Source organism: Microcaecilia unicolor, chromosome 8, assembly GCF_901765095.1.
Source record: "Microcaecilia unicolor chromosome 8, aMicUni1.1, whole genome shotgun sequence".
Taxonomy (NCBI): Eukaryota; Metazoa; Chordata; class Amphibia; order Gymnophiona; family Siphonopidae; genus Microcaecilia; species Microcaecilia unicolor.
Window position 1 is genome coordinate 156,377,411 of NC_044038.1, and position 17,658 is coordinate 156,395,068.

At 44.3% G+C, this 17,658-nt stretch overlaps 1 protein-coding gene across 2 annotated transcripts in view; it reads right to left on the minus strand.

The window, feature by feature from the left end:
• Positions 1–17,658, minus strand: part of SPARC (secreted protein acidic and cysteine rich) — a 48,896-nt gene that overhangs the window by 21,397 nt on the left and 9,841 nt on the right. For both annotated transcript variants that reach the window (XM_030211642.1, XM_030211641.1), the window contains exon 2: positions 1,487–1,556. In XM_030211642.1, coding sequence (XP_030067502.1) covers positions 1,487–1,543 — 57 coding nt within the window. In that variant the 5' untranslated portion in view covers positions 1,544–1,556. The remainder of the gene's footprint in view (positions 1–1,486; positions 1,557–17,658) is intronic.

A 17,658-nucleotide genomic window follows, 5' to 3' on the forward strand; every position in this document is an offset into this window, starting at 1 on the left:
TCATTGGGGATATCCCAAAAACTCTACTTGCTAGGTATGTCTGGAGTACTGGGTAGGGAACCTTAGGGCCAACAATCTGAAAAGCCCTTTCTCTTGTGATCCCAAGGCACACTTCTCATTGGTGTCCCCAATTTGTTGCAACATCAAACAAAACAGTATCATGCTAATCGACTGAATACCATTCATAATAGTCCAATAAGAGATGATATTGCATTGGATGAATGTATATAGCTCATTTGAGTGATTTTCCCCCATGGCATAACCTCTATGATCCATATTGTTATGGAAGAATTCCTAGGGTATTACCAGAACACAGATTCAGTATCGGAGGCAGAGCACTTATTTCTAATGCCTAATCATTTTCAACCCTTATCACAGCCGTTGAGCACAGCTTTCATACAATCAATGTTGACAATCATCTGGCGAGGCATCTTTTGCAAAATGTCTGCCCCAGAGATAGAATTAGGACTGACATTTAGGGTTTTTCATTCTTTTCTTTGAATTTGCAGGGATTTACCTGAACTATAAATCTAGTACTAAAGATCTGCATCCAGTCTCTGTACAAGGCACTTTCGCATTACAAACAACGTTTGAAGCACAGAAATGGCTTTTTAGAACATTGCCTAGAATATAGGCACTTAAACTTATATGCATATACCCTTTTAAGCATAAAGTTGTCTGACCTGGTCAGAAAGGCAAAGTTTCCCTTTTAAAACTGGTGTCACTGATGCATTTTCCAGCCACATAAGTTATAAAAGTACCTTCCGTGACGGCAAATATTTACCCAAGGACTGCTCACCTAATATTAGGGCTCATTATCTTGCTCTATGATTACTAGTCATCATTTCTGTGGTGCTAATAGACACAAAGCACTGTACACTTGATATGCAGGTACTTTCTCTGTTCCCAGGACATTTTTTTGTACTTGAGGCAATGGAGGGCTAAGTGACTTTCCCAGGGCCAAAGGGAGCTGCAGTGGCAACCAAACCCAGTTCCCCAGGATCTTAGTCTACTGCAATAACTAGTGGGTTACTTCGCCACTCCACAGATTGCTGGTTGGTTGTATATATTATAGTCTGGTCCTAATACATAGTAATTTGGGTGATTGTACTAAATTGTTCTTACTGTTCCATTGCATTCTGGTTCTTGAAGTCCAGTTTTACACTAAGACCAGCAGAGCTACCCATAAGATTCCTAACTGTCCCTGAATATGAAAGACAGGTTGGAGGAAAATGAAAAACAGCAGAATTTTTTCAATCCATTTTGGAAGATCCACTTTCGATTTTCTCATGAAAGGAATAGGACTTTGTGTATCAGAGTGCACTTTGACATCTGGTAAGTGACAAGAACAGTTTGTAGTTTATTTCCCCTGCCCAGAACTTTAATCAGTATGGTAGATTAAAACAAAGTGCATGGATTTGCTCAAACCCTTCTGATGTGTACTCATCAGGAATCACAACATCAAAGTGCAGTAAATGGTTCTTACAGGAGCAGCTAGTGACTTGCCAGCCAGGCAAAGAAGGAAGAAAACCCAGGCCTGCATGGTGTTGTAGAACCTGTTGAAGCAAGCAAAGAAAACCAGAATTTAAGTCTATATTGTTGGGAAGTGCTCAGAGTGTCCTCAAAGTCTGCTGAGAGCAAGCAACATTTCCCGAAATGCAATGCCACAGTGGGTCTGCAAAGGACTCAGGCTATGATTATCTCTTAGCATTTGAGGGTCAATATTCAAAGTGATTTTACTAGCCAGAAACAGCTAGCTCCTGGCCAGTTAAATCACCTGTTTGGGGCAAGCCACTGAAAATAGCTGGTTAGAGCCAATCTGAAAACCGGCTATTTGGGGGGCATTCCAGGGGGTGGCGCTGGCATGTTCTGCACTTAACCGATCAGGTTAACCACATACATAGGACCGCATTTCAATCCTATCTTTAGGTGGCCCACAGTCAGTTAAGTGCTGAATATTGCACTTAACCAGCTATGCGTTAGCCAGCTCCGGAAACCCTGGAATTCAATGCCGATGACCAGACATGATCCACATTGAATTTTCAGGTTTAACGCTGGGGCAGTCAGCAAAACACTGAGGGGCCTTTTACTAAGGTGTGTAGGCACCTACACACGTCCAACGCACATCAATTTGGAACTACCGCCCAGCTACCGCATGCCCCGGGCGGTAATTCCATTTTTTACGCACGTCCGATGCGCGTGGCAGAAAATATTTTTTATTTTCTACCATGTGGCAATAACTGGGCAATAATTGGCATTGTACACACGCTGACGGTTACTGCCTAGTTAATGCGTGAGAACTTACCGCTAAGTCAATGGGTAGAAGTAAGGTCTCAGGCCCAAAATGGACATGCACCAATTTTTATTTTGCCGCATGTCTATTTTCAGACCAAAAAAATGGCCTTTTTTGCAGGTGTGCTAAAAATGGACCTGTGCGCGTCCAATACATTCACCTACAACAGCGCAGGCCATTTTTTGGCGCAACTTAGTAAAAGGACCCCTATGTGTCACTGGCTAAATATCAAGCCCTTCATTTCTAAGTCCTTTAGCATCAGCTGATTCTCAGCTGTTCCAAAGTCAACCTCCAGTGCTGTCAGTGCTATGAATTCCCAGTTTTATAATTTCAAGGGCAGTTTGCAATCAATAGCAAGGTATTACTTCAGTGCATCCTATATATTACCACCCCTATTTCAGAAATCTTATTCATGTTTGACATGTGTAAATACTATACTATACTACTAACAGGCTTATATTCTGCTTATTTCAAATACAATTCTAAGTGGATAACATTAAGATTAACCCCTCCATTTCAGGGAAATATATAGCGCTTAATTGTAAACAATAAAACAGAAAATAAATACTTTTTATCAGTTGTAGTTAAATCTTAGAAAACAAATGTGTTTTTAAAGCTTTACGAAAAAGATAATAAGATGGCATTGCTCGAATCTGAAAAGGAAGATTGTATAAGAGGAGAAAGATTATTCCAAATGTATTTTATATTTAACATCTTTCACTGATTGAGCTTCAACTACTGACATTTACACATGAAATCCTTATTTGTGCATGTAGAATGCACAATATGTAGACAGGATGGGGCGGAGCTTGGATGAGTATGCTGAGAGGGGGCATTCAGTGGCACTTAAGTAAGCAGTACTGCTGAATATCTCTTCTGACTGGTGTGGCACTGGTTAGTGCCAGGGCAGTCTATGGGTGAAGATGGCACTTAATTGGTTAGTGGTGATATCCAGTTCACTAACTTGTTAAGCAAGCGGGTACAGTGAGGACAGCAAGAAGGCTGTGCTAATTTCATCTGCCAAGCTAACTGGGCACCAGGTAAGTTCTGTGTTTTGGCACTGATCCAGATATGAAATACCAAAAATGCTTCAAAACTGACAAACCCTTCAGGCTGAGTATCATCCGGCATGAATTATAATGATACAGTATTAGGAAACGCTGCACAGCTGCACTCCAACTGGGCATTATGACATCTTTTCAGATTTTATTTTAAACAAGAAATTAGCATCCCTAGATATTTGGAGGATTCAGGTCTAGGATCTAGATGTGGGAACAGGGAGAGAAGGACCCTCAATAAAATGTAGAAGCAGAAAATTGGAGAGGGATGCCTGCTGAGTTCCAGTGGCCCCTTCTCTGATGCTGTCACTCAACCGTGCTCAGTTATGCAGTCAACTAAGCAGCAACATCCTGTTTGACCCATCCCTTTAAAGCAGGCTTGGGACACATTAGAGATGGGAAGTACTGCTGGGCCCGGCAGTACTTCCTGTATAGTGAGCGGTAAGACCGCGTTGGGCTTACAGCCACTTAGTAAAAGGAGCCCTATCTCAGTGTATCCTGGGCTTTAATTTTTCCACTTTTTTATTTATCTAACCCAGTAGGGTACTGATTGTGAAACCATGAATATATCAAGTTTATTGCATTGATGCACAATGCATCCACAACAATCTTTATCGTCAGAATAAGAAAACATCCTATATAATAAAACGCACCTCCAACGTTCTGAAGCCGAGAAAGTGAAGCCTTGAAGCATTCCTGCAACGTTCCAGAACTACGGCTTCAGAACGTTGGAGGTGCGTTTCGGTGCTTTTCTGTAGCACATGGGGGGAATTTAATATATGCTGATTAAAGTGGAGGAGTGGCTGGAGGGGGGGCAGGGGAGATAGGACAATCGCTGGGTGGCTGGAGGGGGGGCAAAGGAAAAAGAATCGCTGGGTGGCTGGAGGGGGGGCAGGGGACACAGGAGAATCGCTGGGTGGCTGGAGGAGGGCAAGGGAGATAGGAGAATCGCTGGGTGGCTGGAGGAGGGCAAGGGCGATAGGACAATCACTGGGTGGCTGGAGGAGGGGCAGGGGAGAGAAGAGCATCGGTGGGTGGCTGGAGGGGGGCAAGGGAAAAAGTACATCGCTGGGTGGCTGGAGGGGAGCAGGGGAGAGAGGAGAATCACTGGGTGGCTGGAGGGGGGACAGAGGAGACATACTCGCACCCAGCAGTCTCACTCTCTCTCTGTCACACACACACACTCGTACATTCACTCTCTCTCTCTCTCTCTCACACACAGTCAATCTCACACATACTCTCTCAAACATACACACTGTAATAACTGTAATCCCGGTAGCAAACCTTCAGGGGTGGTAGGCTCCCTTTAGCAGTCCACAAATAAAGTCCTTCCAGAAAACACAGCTTTTAGTTCCCAACAGTTTATTTCCCCTCCTCCACCAAATCTCAGTTCAAGGGGTTAAAGTCCCATTCGGTTTCCAAAATAAAGCAACAAGAAAAAAACTTCCCTTTAAATCCAAGTTTCTCCCCCCCCAATTCAACAGCCTAGGTTTCAGTTTTAAAAGTCCTTCTGCTTGGGTGGTTGCAGAATGGCAGTACACCGCCCACAACACAGCTAATTGACTCCTGTGACCACCCACCGCCTTCAGTCCCTGCAACTCTGCCCCAAAGTACAATTACAGTCCATGTCCACTGGTTCCTCCAAACCTGGTGTGTTGGTCTCTCTAGCCTCCCCTTCCTCCAAACACTCCATTAACTCTGCTTCTCTGCTAGGCTGTTGGTTGGAGACCTCCTCCCCCTCCCAGGTGGAAGGAATCTTGTACTGATTTCTAACCCACGGGTATTGAGCTTTGTCATCCCTGCTCCCCCTTCTGGCCCTCGCCTGCCATCGCAGCTGCTCTCTCCTGTCCTTTTCCCCCTCCCTTCCACGTGGGGGCCATACCGGGTTTTGGGACCTACCACCCCAATCCCTTCTCTCAGAGCCTTGTGGGGAATGTAGTCTGGCCCCATACCTCCTCCTGAGCTGCTTAGACCCTCCAACCTCCTTACAACACTCCGAGGAAAACCTTGCTAGGGCCCGTTTCATTTGTGTCAGAAACAGGCCTGTTTTACTAGTTACCCATAAAGCACTGATACTCTGTGTGTCTTTCTCAGTAGCTTCTATTTAGCTCCAGTTTCCAGCCATACCCCCAAGCTTTTTAATTGCTGATGCTGTGTTGGGCAAAACATTAGTTGGGTCATGGCCCTAGTGGTCCACCCTATTCCATAGTCTATGACTGAGATTATTTATTTATTGCATTTGTATCCCACATTTTCCCATCTATTTGCAGGCTCAATGTGGCTTACAGTGGTAGGTTAAATTCATTACAAACTACCATGAGTGATCCAATGATAAGTCAAACACTACACAAAACTAGTGTAAAAGAGGAAAAAGACCACAATCTATATCTGACCAGAATGGACCATTGGCTGTTAACATATATTTTTAACTGAGTGATAGCTACACTTCTAGTTAGAAATAATAAGTACAGTTTTTTTGAGGCCCAATGTTTTGGACAGTTCTTTTAAAATCTTTAAAACATCAATTATTCTTCAAAGAGGAATAATTTATTTGATTCACAGAACCTAATGTATTTCAATAAGCAGAATAAGCATCACAGCCGTTCTCTTCCTCTCTTATTGGTTTTACAAGTATCTTCAAGCACATCCACTCTTGCACAGACCTGAAACTGAGGCCATTTTTTAAATAAGTCTAGGTAGCAAAGCGCTACACGCCCTGGCAGACTCCTCAGGCATCACCCAACCCCCTCCCCCTCAACATGTAAGGACTTTACTTGTGTTCCTTCAGCTTGTCTTGTTTGACTTGGAAGTTGCTTGTTGCTCTACTTATACAAAAACTGTGCTAAGCAAAGAAGGGGAGACAAACAAGCATGCATTTTAAAATGACTTGGATTGCCCTTCAGAACACAAGGTCCTGTTTCAAACCATCAAGCTCTTCGTTTTCAAAGGCTGCTTTCCTTCCTGCTGGGAGCTGAATGATTTTTCTGAATCAATTCTCACTGGAAGCCAACAGATATATGGAGTTTTCCAGTGCTCTGTTTGGAGACAAGAGTTGCCAAACACATTCCCCAGGCAAGCAAATATTGAAAACTTCAGGGTCAATTCAGGACTTATCCTGGTACGAATGACTCCTAACTGGATAAGTCCTGTCGACCACATCCATCCCCAGATTTTTAGCATCTTTATCCAGATAGTGCCCCTGGATATTTGGTGAGGCTGCCTTGGCAGTATGTGGGTAGTACCAGGGTGATTCAGGGGTAGAGCTTGGGATGAGGGGAGTTACCCCAGTGATATTCAGTCCATTAACCGCATAACTGCTGGGATACAATTAGAACAGAAAAAAGGATGATCTAACTTTATCTGGTTACCTATTTATGTCGAAAGATGGACGTCCTTCTCTTTCAAAAATGAGCCCACTAGGCATGCCAATTTACATTTATCATTGACATGGCGTAAGAGGGGTGCACCGATGCTGACTTTATACTAGTATTCTATAATAGAATCTTAGTGCCAAGATGCCATTTTAGAATTGGTGCTACACGCATGGTTTCAGAGCACCTTGATTGAAGTGCCAGTTTATAGACCTGTCTCCATTGTGCTTTCGAAATGCCAAGACTGCAATGCAAAACTGATAGCCAGTTTGAATGAATGAAGGCAATACAATTCCATATATAATGATAATTTAATAAATAGCGTTGCCTTTATGCAATTATTTATTATTTTCTTCCAACGAACATCACTGTTCATGCAAGAGAACACTAAAGAAAATGTACTGATCAATTAGGACGGTGTCTCCTTAGCATGTGTGGTCATTGGCATAAGATGCAACAATGGACTAAGAAAGGCTGAGATGCGATTTGTTTATTTAAGAGGCTTTATAATCTGCCCATTGAAACAACCCAAAATGGGCACTAACGTTTAAACACGCATTATGCATGTAAAAGTTTAGAATATGCGCATGCATGCCAAATTCCTGCCTAAGCACTATTATGTAAGAACACGTGCATCTTGCATGGGGCATACATTGCAGGCAGGCACACATGAAGATACAAAGTAGTAAATTTAAAACAAATCGGAGAAAAGTTTTCCTCACTCAATGTGTAATTAAACTCTGAACTTTGTTGCAGCAAAAGCAGTTAGCTTAGCAGGGTTTAAAAAAGGTTTGGCTGGCTTCCTAAAAGAAAAGGCCATAAGCCATTATTAAGATGGACTTGGGAAAAATCCACTGCCTATTTCTAGGATTAGCAGCATAAAATGTATTGTACTGTTTTGGGATCTTGCCAAGTACTTGTGACCTGGATTGGCCACTGTTAGAAACAGGATGCTGGGCTTGATGGACCTTCAGTCTGTCCCAGTATGGCAATACTTATGTACTTACCGTATTTTTCGGACTATAAGACGCACTTTTTTCACCCAAAATTTGGGAGGAAAATGGGGGGTGCGTCTTATAGTCCGAAGGTAGCGTTTTTGGACTGCCATCCCGTACTTACACAATTCCATGTTCCCTGGTGGTCTAGTGACGTCGGGGCAGGAAAGAGCCCCCTCTTTCCTGCCCATCGCGCTGCTCTCCGTGCTCCTCACTGCTTTCTGACGGTCTCGGCGAGATTCTCGGCAGCCATTTTGAATCTCGCCGAGACCGTCAGAAAGCAGTGAGGAGCACGGAGAGCAGCGCGATGGGCAGGAAAGAGGGGGCTCTTTCCTGCCCCGACGTCACTAGACCACCAGGGAACATGGAATCGTGTAAGTACGGGACGGCGGTCCAAAACTCGGACAAGACGCACCGGAGCACCTAGGTTTTAGAGGAGGGAAAAAGGAAAAAATTTTTTTTCCTATTTCCCTCCTCTAAAACCTAGGTGCGTCTTATGGTCCGGTGCGTCTTATAGTCCGAAAAATACGGTATGTGGGTGAAATCTTGGTGAGGTGTGGGTGGGGCATACACAGAGACATACACCTTATAAAATACTCTAAAGTATGTATGTACCTTTGGCAATTCTATATAATGAAAATGTTTAGAATGCTAGCATGTATGCATGTTTGTGTACACATGCACCCATACATGACGAATTCCCACTTCAGCGCTATTCTGTCAGAACACAGACATTTTGCATAGTGTGTACTTTTCAGATGTACATACAAGTGGGTGGAACCTGGGCGAGAGTGCATACATTATAAAATACTATAAAGTACACATGTACATTCAGCATTTAGGCAACCACTGTTACCCCCCCCCCCCCCCCACTACCATGGCTGTAAGTGGTTGTGTCTAAATAGCATGCACATATATTACCTGTTAGGCTAGTGTTCTATAAAAGAAAATAGGCACCTATAAGTACCCGTATATGATAAATAAACAAAAAAGATAATCAATAAGTAAATATATATATTAAATAAACAAAGGAAAGTAGGTGCCTATAGAAAGGTACCTGCATAATTAATAAATACATAATAAAAAAATAAAGGAAAGTAGGTGCCTATAGGAAAGTATAGGGGCTCTTTTATGAAGCTGTGGTAGCTGTACCACTGCGTCACCCTGCGCCAAATCGTCCCTACTGCTGAGCTCACTTAAGAGCATGGCGGTAGTTCCAGCTTCCAGTGCACAGCGATTAATGTGCTAGAAAATATTTTTGTATTTTCTAGCACAGAGGGCATGCTCGGTGGTAATCGCTGTCCAGTTACTACTGTGCTACCACCAGAGCCCCTATCGCTTCCTAAATAGGAGGCGAGAAGGGATCCCCCAGGAAATGGCCATGCGGCAAGTATTTAACTTACCATGTGGCCATTTCTTTTTTTAAAAGAAAAAAAGCCTTTTACTGGCAACGGTAAAAGGGGGCCTCAACAAACCAGTGCACCGATGCCACCGCAGGACCCCTTTTACTGCCATTTGGTAAAGGGCCCCATGATAAATGAACATAATAAATAAATAAATGCATATAATAAGTGAAGGAAAGTAGGTGTCTATAGGGGAAGATCTTGTGCCTATATCATTACACCATGACAGCATTTCACATTTTTCAAACTTCACAGTTGTACCGTACCATTGAAATGTCATGTTACTCTGTGCCACAACGGTGTCCACAAGAATATGAAGTTGCACTGCATCAACTCCATGGTATGCCTTACAAATTCAGTTCCAGACTACAATATCCCAATTCTATAGCACAGTTTATTCAAATATTTGAGTACATAAGCACCTTGCATATAAGTATAAAAAATGATCTGTTTATCTAGATTTTTTCTTATATCAGATAAAAGTTGACTTATTGTGTAAGTGGCAGATTTGATAAAACTGCACATCCAAGGGGAGACAATTAAGGATCAGAGCTCCAAAACTCAAACTTCTGCAATTTCAAGACAGTTTTTAAGAGCTGAGTCATTTAAAGTAGGTGTAAATGCCAATGTTGAAAATTTCCCAGGTATATATGCATTGCTGTTCAAAAATCTGGAATAATACATATACAGTGCAATCCGCTTAAGTGCAAGGGTCTGGGACCAAAGAAATACATGCAGTTAACCGGAGTGTGCACTTAACCGTTGTGACCCAAAGAAGCTTGACATCTGATAAACATATGTACAGTACTGTTTATTATACATACAGTGTGCAGTCTCCGTTAACTGACATTATACAGTCTCCATTAACTGACATTAGGCTTACTTGAAGTAATCAGTTATAGTCCTCTGTACACTATTGGGTCTGTGAGTTCCATAGACTAAGTCTGCCAGACGGTAAAAACTGTCATAGCACTGACATCCAGTGGCCTCCAGATAGGCCCGCAAGGTGTTGAGACTCTCCAGCGCTCTTGCAAAAGTGACAGGAGGTTGTTGAATTTCGTCAGCATGTGCCTCACTGCTCATTTCATCAACTGTTTCATCATCAGCCGTTGCCTGCGTGTAGGTGCATATCTCCACATCAGTGCTGTCATCAGCTGTTTGTAGATCGTAATCAATAGCTACGTAGTGATGAAACTCCTCTTCAGTAACACCAGCTGGGATGTCAATAGCCTGTTCATCTGGCGCGTTTGCAACAGCTGCATCTGTTTCGTCCCTCTCCACATCCCTAACAAAGCTTGCCCGCTTGTAGCAGTTCACAATGGTTGCCTGTGTAACATGATTCCAGGCTTCTTTCTGCATATGTAGGGAATCCAACAGTGATAGATTACGAGGCAGTTCAACAGCACATTTATCCTTGCCAGTCTGGTCATCCATAACGCTCATCAGACGACGTAGCACAAGAGCCCAATAATGTTGTTTGAAATTGGCTATTATGCCCTGATCCATAGGTTGGATCAGAGAGGTAGTGTTTGGTGGTAGGAAGACCACCTTGACATTAGACAGCCTGACATCATCACTGTATGCAGCACAATTATCACAAAGCAACAAAATCTGACACTTTTGTGCCTGCATTCTAGTGTCTAACTTATTTAGCCACTGCTTCCAAATTTCCCCAGTCATCCATGAATTTGCGTTAGCCTCGTATGACACAGGAAGTCGCTTAACATTCTTGAAGCAACGGGGCTATTTGCTATTTCCAATGACGAATGGTTCCAACTTCTCACTCCCATCCATATTGCAGCAAAGGAGGATCGTCAGTCGGTCCTTCAACATTTTACTTCCTATAGTTTCAGCTTGTTTGAATGCAAGTGTTTCATCAAGAATCGCTCACCAGTAGAGACCGTTTTCGTCAGCATTGAAAATGTCACGAGGTGCAAACTCGTTCAAGATAGTAGGAAGAACTGAAACCCAATTTTCAGCACCAAAGTCATCAGCGTCTTGTTTTTCACCATGCTGTTTCTTGAATTTTATGTTGTTCCTCTCCTTCCAACCATCCAACAATGGCTTTGAATTCAGTTAGTCCAAGACTTTCAGCTAGCTGATCAGCTTTCTCCATAAGCAGTCGACCACTGACAGGAAACTGTCTGCTCCTGACTGAGAAAACCACCGAAGAAGAGCATCTTCTACCTCCTCAGCTTTTCCGTTTTCGTTTCCGGTGTGGATTTGTATTGTTTTGCCAGTCTTCCAGAAGCTGGTCTTTCTGCTTCAAGATATGTGAAATTTGACTGGGACTGACACCATATTCTTTAGCAACAGATGCTTGACTTTGTTTGTTTTCTAATTTTTTAAGAACTTCTATTCGTTCAGCCAGTGTTAAAGTCTTACAGTTGTGCGACGACGACGACGACGACTCCAGTGTACACTCTAACAACATTCTTTTGCTTCTTCTGCCTGTGGCAGTTAACCAACGAGATTTCAAATTTACCGCCCCTTTGTCATGCACCAATTGACTTCCATATTACATGTGTGTACTTATGCGGAGTCTTTCCTGCAGAGGAGAAGTCTTAAGCCATGCATATAAGCGAATCTTGCACTTATCAGTGGTGCGCTAAACCGGTTTGTCCCCATAGAAATTGATGGCGCCAAAAACGGGATCGAAGTACGGCATGCAGTTAAACAGAGCATGTGCTTATCCGACATGCACTTAAATGGAGTGCACTGTACTGTGAATGCTTGTTCACACCCGCAAAATGCCTCCTTTAAATCTGTATGTACTATCCACATATATAGAACACCTTTTCTAAAATTACTATTTGCATGTGTATTTCTATTTACATATGTAAAAGGTACCTAATCTTTCTAAAACACTTTCTTAAACTAGTTATCGTGGTACCTTTTCAGTGCAGAAAGGGGAAAATTCTATAAGCTGGCACCAAGAAGTAGGCAGCTCCCTCTAAGCTAAGCAGGAGTCCCCCACCTACAGTCCTGCTAGTGGATGGTGCTGTTTCATTATCACATTTTTAATAATGAGAAACAGGCAAGGTCTGCAGGAATCCAGGGAACCCGCCTAACTCTAGCAATTAAAAACACCACCCTCTACTGGCAGCGTTGCAGTTGGAGGACCCCTAGCTGATTACAGTGATTAGCTCGTGAGCCCTTACCACCTTCAAAATAGGTAGCAGTAAGCGCTTACGTGGTATGTTTTTTTAATGGTTACATGCTAATAACAACATTAGCATATGACTATTAATACAAAATTTTTAAAGAATCGCCCATTTTACTGCTGCTGTAAAAATGGCTTTAGTGCACACAAAAAAAGACCCATGTAAGTATGTGTTAAGGTCGCTTTTTAATGCTGCTTTGTGAAAGGTCCCCTGAGTGTGATACTTTTATGGTCTGTTTACATATCTGAACGTCTGAAGTATTGTATGTTGTATAGTCCAGTGGTTCCCAGACCTGGTCCTGGAGGCATCCCAGCCAGTCAGGGCCACCACTGCATGTCAATCTCTCTCATGAATATTCATTGTGGATAAGGTTACCATATATCCGGTTTTACCCGGACATGTCCTCTTTATGCCCGGACAAATGGGCAGGCTGGCGGATGGGTCTAATGGTGTCCTATCCTAGCCTCCCCTTACCTTAGTCTACTGCCCTGGTGGTCTAGTGACTTCTTTGGGGCAGGAAAGAGCCCCCTCTTTCCTGCCTGGAGCTCCTGCATACTGCATACATATGGGATTTGCGTTACAAAACGTATGAGGAGAGACTTTCTGAACTAAACATGTATACTCTGGAGGAAAGGAGAAGCAGGGGTGATATGATGCAGACGTTCAAATATTTGAAAGGTATTAATCCGCAAACGAACCTTTTCCAGAGATGGGAAGGTGGTAGAACAAGAGGACATAAAATGAGATTGAAGGGGGGCAGACTCAAGAAAAAATGTTAGGAAGTATTTGTTCACGGAGAGAGTAGTGGATGCTTGGAATGCTCTCCCGCGGGAGGTGGTGGAAATGAAAATGGTAACGGAATTCAAACATGCGTGGGATAAGCATAAAGGAATCCTGTGCAGAAGGAATGGATCCTCAGGAGCTTAGTCAAGATCGGGAGGCGGGGCTGGTGGTTGGGAGGCGGGGATAGTGCTGGGCAGACTTATACGGTCTGTGCCAGAGCCGGTGGTGGGAAGCGGAACTGGTGGTTGGGAGGCAGGGATAGTGCTGGGCAGACTTATACGGTCTGTGCCAGAGCCGGTGGTTGGGAGGCGGGGCTGGTGGTTGGGAGGCGGGGATAGTGCTGGGCAGACTTATACGGTCTGTGCCCTGAAGAACACAGGTACAAATCAAAGTAGGGTATACACAAAATTAGCACATATGAGTTATCTTGGGCAGACTGGATGGACCGTGCAGGTCTTTTTCTGCCATCATCTACTATGTTACTATGTTACTATGTTCCCTTTGCTGACGGTCCAGGCGCCGATTCAAAATGGCCGCTGAGAGTTGAAGCAGCCTCGCGAGTCGTGAGACTTCAACTCTCGGCGGCCATTTTGAATCTGCGCCGGGAGTTGGAATGTCAGCACTCAGCATTCCAAGGGGAACAGAATGCAGGGCAGCACTCCAGGCAGGAAACAAGAGGGGGCTCTTTCCTGCCCCGAAGAGGTCACTAGACCACCATGGCAGTAGAGTAAGGTAAGGGGAGGGGAGGCTAGGACACCCTTAGGGGATGTGACGGGGGCGGGGGGGTGAAAGGGGTGGGCAATATGTGACAGGGGGCGGGATGGGGGTGTGGCATGCGGGGTGGGGTGTGGCGGGTGCGGGGCATGTGTCCTCTTTTTGGGGGGACCAAATATGGTAACCCTAATTGTGGGTATCCTGAAACCTGACTGGCTGAGATGTCTCCGGGATCAGGGTTGGGAGCCACTGGTAAAGCCTTTGTTTAGGCACCTGCTTCTGCCACTACCTTTATAGTATCTGTCCAATGAAAAGCTGTAAAAGATGTTATCATCTTCCGAGAACTGTTTTAGGCAAATGAATGGCAAAGCCAGCAAAACTATAAAAATGTATAAATGTTCTCCGGGGCAATTAGCTTAAAGAAACTATTCAATAACTGTTCAGGCTTCCACCTAGCAATTGATAAATTTAGTCTGTCTGTCCAAACAAGACCATGGTGTTTATTTAAATATATTTCTGCCATGACTTTGATGTCATATTTGCTCAGTCCTCTGAGAAAAAGCAAAGTGGTATTAATGTTGGCTGCTGAAAACCTAGGCTGACTGAGGAAAATTTAGATATGCCCTTCCTTCATTTAGGACATGCTCATCAGTCACGGTCAACAATTAACCACCCATAACTGGACTCTTGTAGTCCTGCTTGTAAACAGCTCACCGCTGGAGTCTTGCTTTCCTGTTTGGTTGTATATGAACAAGGAAGCGCACAGTTTACTAGGGCCAGAGGTATTCTGGTTTTTTTCCAGGAGATGTTTATGGGGAAAATGCTCAGGACTTCTGTTCCATGGCCCTAGGAAGGTTTACTTTCTGGAACTAGACACCTTCAAAACATTATACAACAAATAAACTGAACAAATATATCAATGACAGAATAAGTAATACGCTACAAATGTCTGATTTTATAAAGTCAAACACAAAGGGGACCTTTTTCCAAACTCTGGTAAAAAGTGGCCTTAGCACATGCTTAGACGGGTCTTCCTGCACGTTAAGGCCATTTTTACTTCATGGGAAAAATGGATGAATTCTAGATTTTTTTTTCTATTAATGGCCACGTACTAATTTTCCCATTAGCACATAGCCATTAGCGCATGAGCCCTACCGCCACCGTTTTGTAGGCAGTAAGGGCTTATGCGCTAACCACAAGCTAATCATTTAGGGGTCCTTTGACCAAGCTGCGTTTTGGCTGAGTGCTGAGGCCCTTTTTACCTCAGCGGGTAAAAAGGCCGAAAAAAGAAATGGCCATGTGTTAAGATTTCACTTACCGAGTGGCCATCGAGGTGGCGGTAAGGGCTCCCATGCTAACCTAGTGGTAACTGCCCGATTACTGCCGGGTTAGCGCCTATGGAAATATTTTTTGAATATTTTCACTAGCGCTGAAAATGCCTTGCGATGGGGGTGAAACTACTCCCAATGCTAGCTCCAGATTGGCGTGCAGTGGGCTTACCGCTGCTTTATAAAAGGGCCTCTTAGGGCATGACAATGTAGCTGCGCTAACCGATTAGCGCAAGACATGCCTATTCTCCACCCCTAGTGCTAAAAAATAAAATATATTTTTTTGCAGATGGGTAGTGTGCGTTGATGCCAAAATTACTGATCATACCCTGCGGAAAGGCATGGTAAGCACACATTAGTGATTACCACAACTTAGTAAAAGGACCCCAAAAAGAGTTATCAGAAGCTCACCAGCACATTCAATAGTGGAAACACTATTGACGTTTATAAAGCAGTTAAACTTTAAGTATGTTTTTGAGGGGCCCTTTTAAAGAGCGGGTAAGCTGAACGCAGGCTTACCACACGCTAATCTGCACACACTGCCGGCCGAACACGTGCACTGGCAGCAGTTTCAACCAGGGCATGCGCCATTTGCCGCACTACAGAAAAATAGCTAGATATTTTCCAGTGCGGTGCTAACCCAGCGGTAATTGGGCAGTACCATGTGCTACCCAGTTACCGCTGGGTTAGCGTGGGAGCTCTTAACGCCACCTCAGTGGGTGGCATTAAGTGCTCCCCCTGAATGGCCACATGATAATTGAAATCTTACCGTATGGCCACGCCATTTTTTTTGGCTTTTTATACCCGCTGCGGTAAAAAGGGCCACAGCGCATGGCAAAAAGGACCCCCGCCGCTAGCGCAGCTTGGTAAAAGGACCCCTAAATAAGGATCATTAATTAGCTCTCAAGAATTCCAGTTAAAAAGACTGTATACCAAATCAATTCAACAAATACATCACATGATTCTTAAAATATCCCCTTAACTTACAAAAACCTTTGGGGGGGAGGGGAAATGTTTTTGAAAATGTGCTCCAAAAATGTTCAAAATAGTTTGTAATCTTATTCAAACAATATAAACCAGCAAAAGCGACCCACAGGAAACTTACCTTAGGGCTCCTCTTACTAAGCTGCCATAAGGGCTGTTGCGCACTTACCGCAGCTTAAAGGGACTTACAGTGGGAGAAACTGAGGGGTCCTGCAGTAAAATCCCAACGTATACGCACAAACCACGTGCTAAAATATATTTCTGAATTTCACTCGGAGGGGGTGTGTCTGGGGGGGGAGGAGAGTGGATTTGACAGCACAAATCATTTGGCGCAGCCACATTACCGCGCGCTGATTAGCGTGGGATTAGCACGTGAGCCCTTACTGCCTACAAAATGGGTAAGGGCTCAAGTGCCAATTTTTGTTAATGGTTTTACACTATTAGCAAATTTAGCGGATGGCCATTAATTGGGAAAATGGAAAATCGGTCATTTTCCAGCTGCAGTAAAAATGTCCTTAATGCACAGGAAAGACTTGTATAGGTTTTGCTAAGGCCACTTTTCACCAGTAAGGCTTAGTAAAAGGATCCCGTGGAGGGGCATAATCGAACGGGGGCGCCCATCTCTAAGGACGGTGCCACAAAAGGGCAGGGCAACCTGCATTATCGAAACAAGATGGGCGTCCATCTTTCATTTCGATAATACAGTTGGGGACGGCCAAATCTCAACATTTAGGTCTACCTTAGCGATGGCCAGCCTCGGTTTTCACCTATAATGGAAACAGAGGACGGCCATCTCAAAAACGGCCAAATCCAAGCCCTTTGGTCATGGGAGGAGCCAGCATTAGTAGTGCACTGGTCCCCCTCACATGCCAGGACACCAACCGGGCACCCTAGGGGGCACTGCAGTGGACTTCACAAATTGATCCCAGGTGCATAGCTCCCTTACCTTGTGTGCTGAGCCCCCCAAACCCCCCCTCAAAACCCACTACCCACAACTGTACACCACTACCATAGCCCTTAAAGGGTGAAGGGGGGCACCTAGATGTGGGTACAGTGGGTTTCGGGTGGATTTTGGAGGGCTCACATTTACCACCACAACTGTAACAGGTAGGGGGGGGGGGGTGGGTCTGGGTCCGCCTGCCTGAAGTGCACTGCAGTACCCACTAAAAACTGCTCCAGGGACCTGCATACTTCTGTGATGGAGCTGGGTATGACATTTGAGGCTGGCATAGAGGCTGGAAAATAATGTTTTTTAATTAGTTTTTTTGGGTGGGAGGGGGATGGTGACCACTGGGGGGAGTAAGGGGAGGTGATCCCGGATTCCCTCCGGTGGTCATCTGGTCAGTTCAGGCACATTTTCAAGACTTGGTCGTGAACAAAAAGGGACCAAGTAAAATTGGCCAAATGCTCGTCAGGGACGCCCTTCTTTTTTCCATTATCGGCCGAGGATGGTCATCTGTTAACCACAATCCCGTCCCGCCTTCGGAACACTGCTGACACTCCCCCTTGAACTTTGGCTGTCTCTGCGACGGAAAACAGTTGAGGCCGGCCAAAATCGGCTTTTG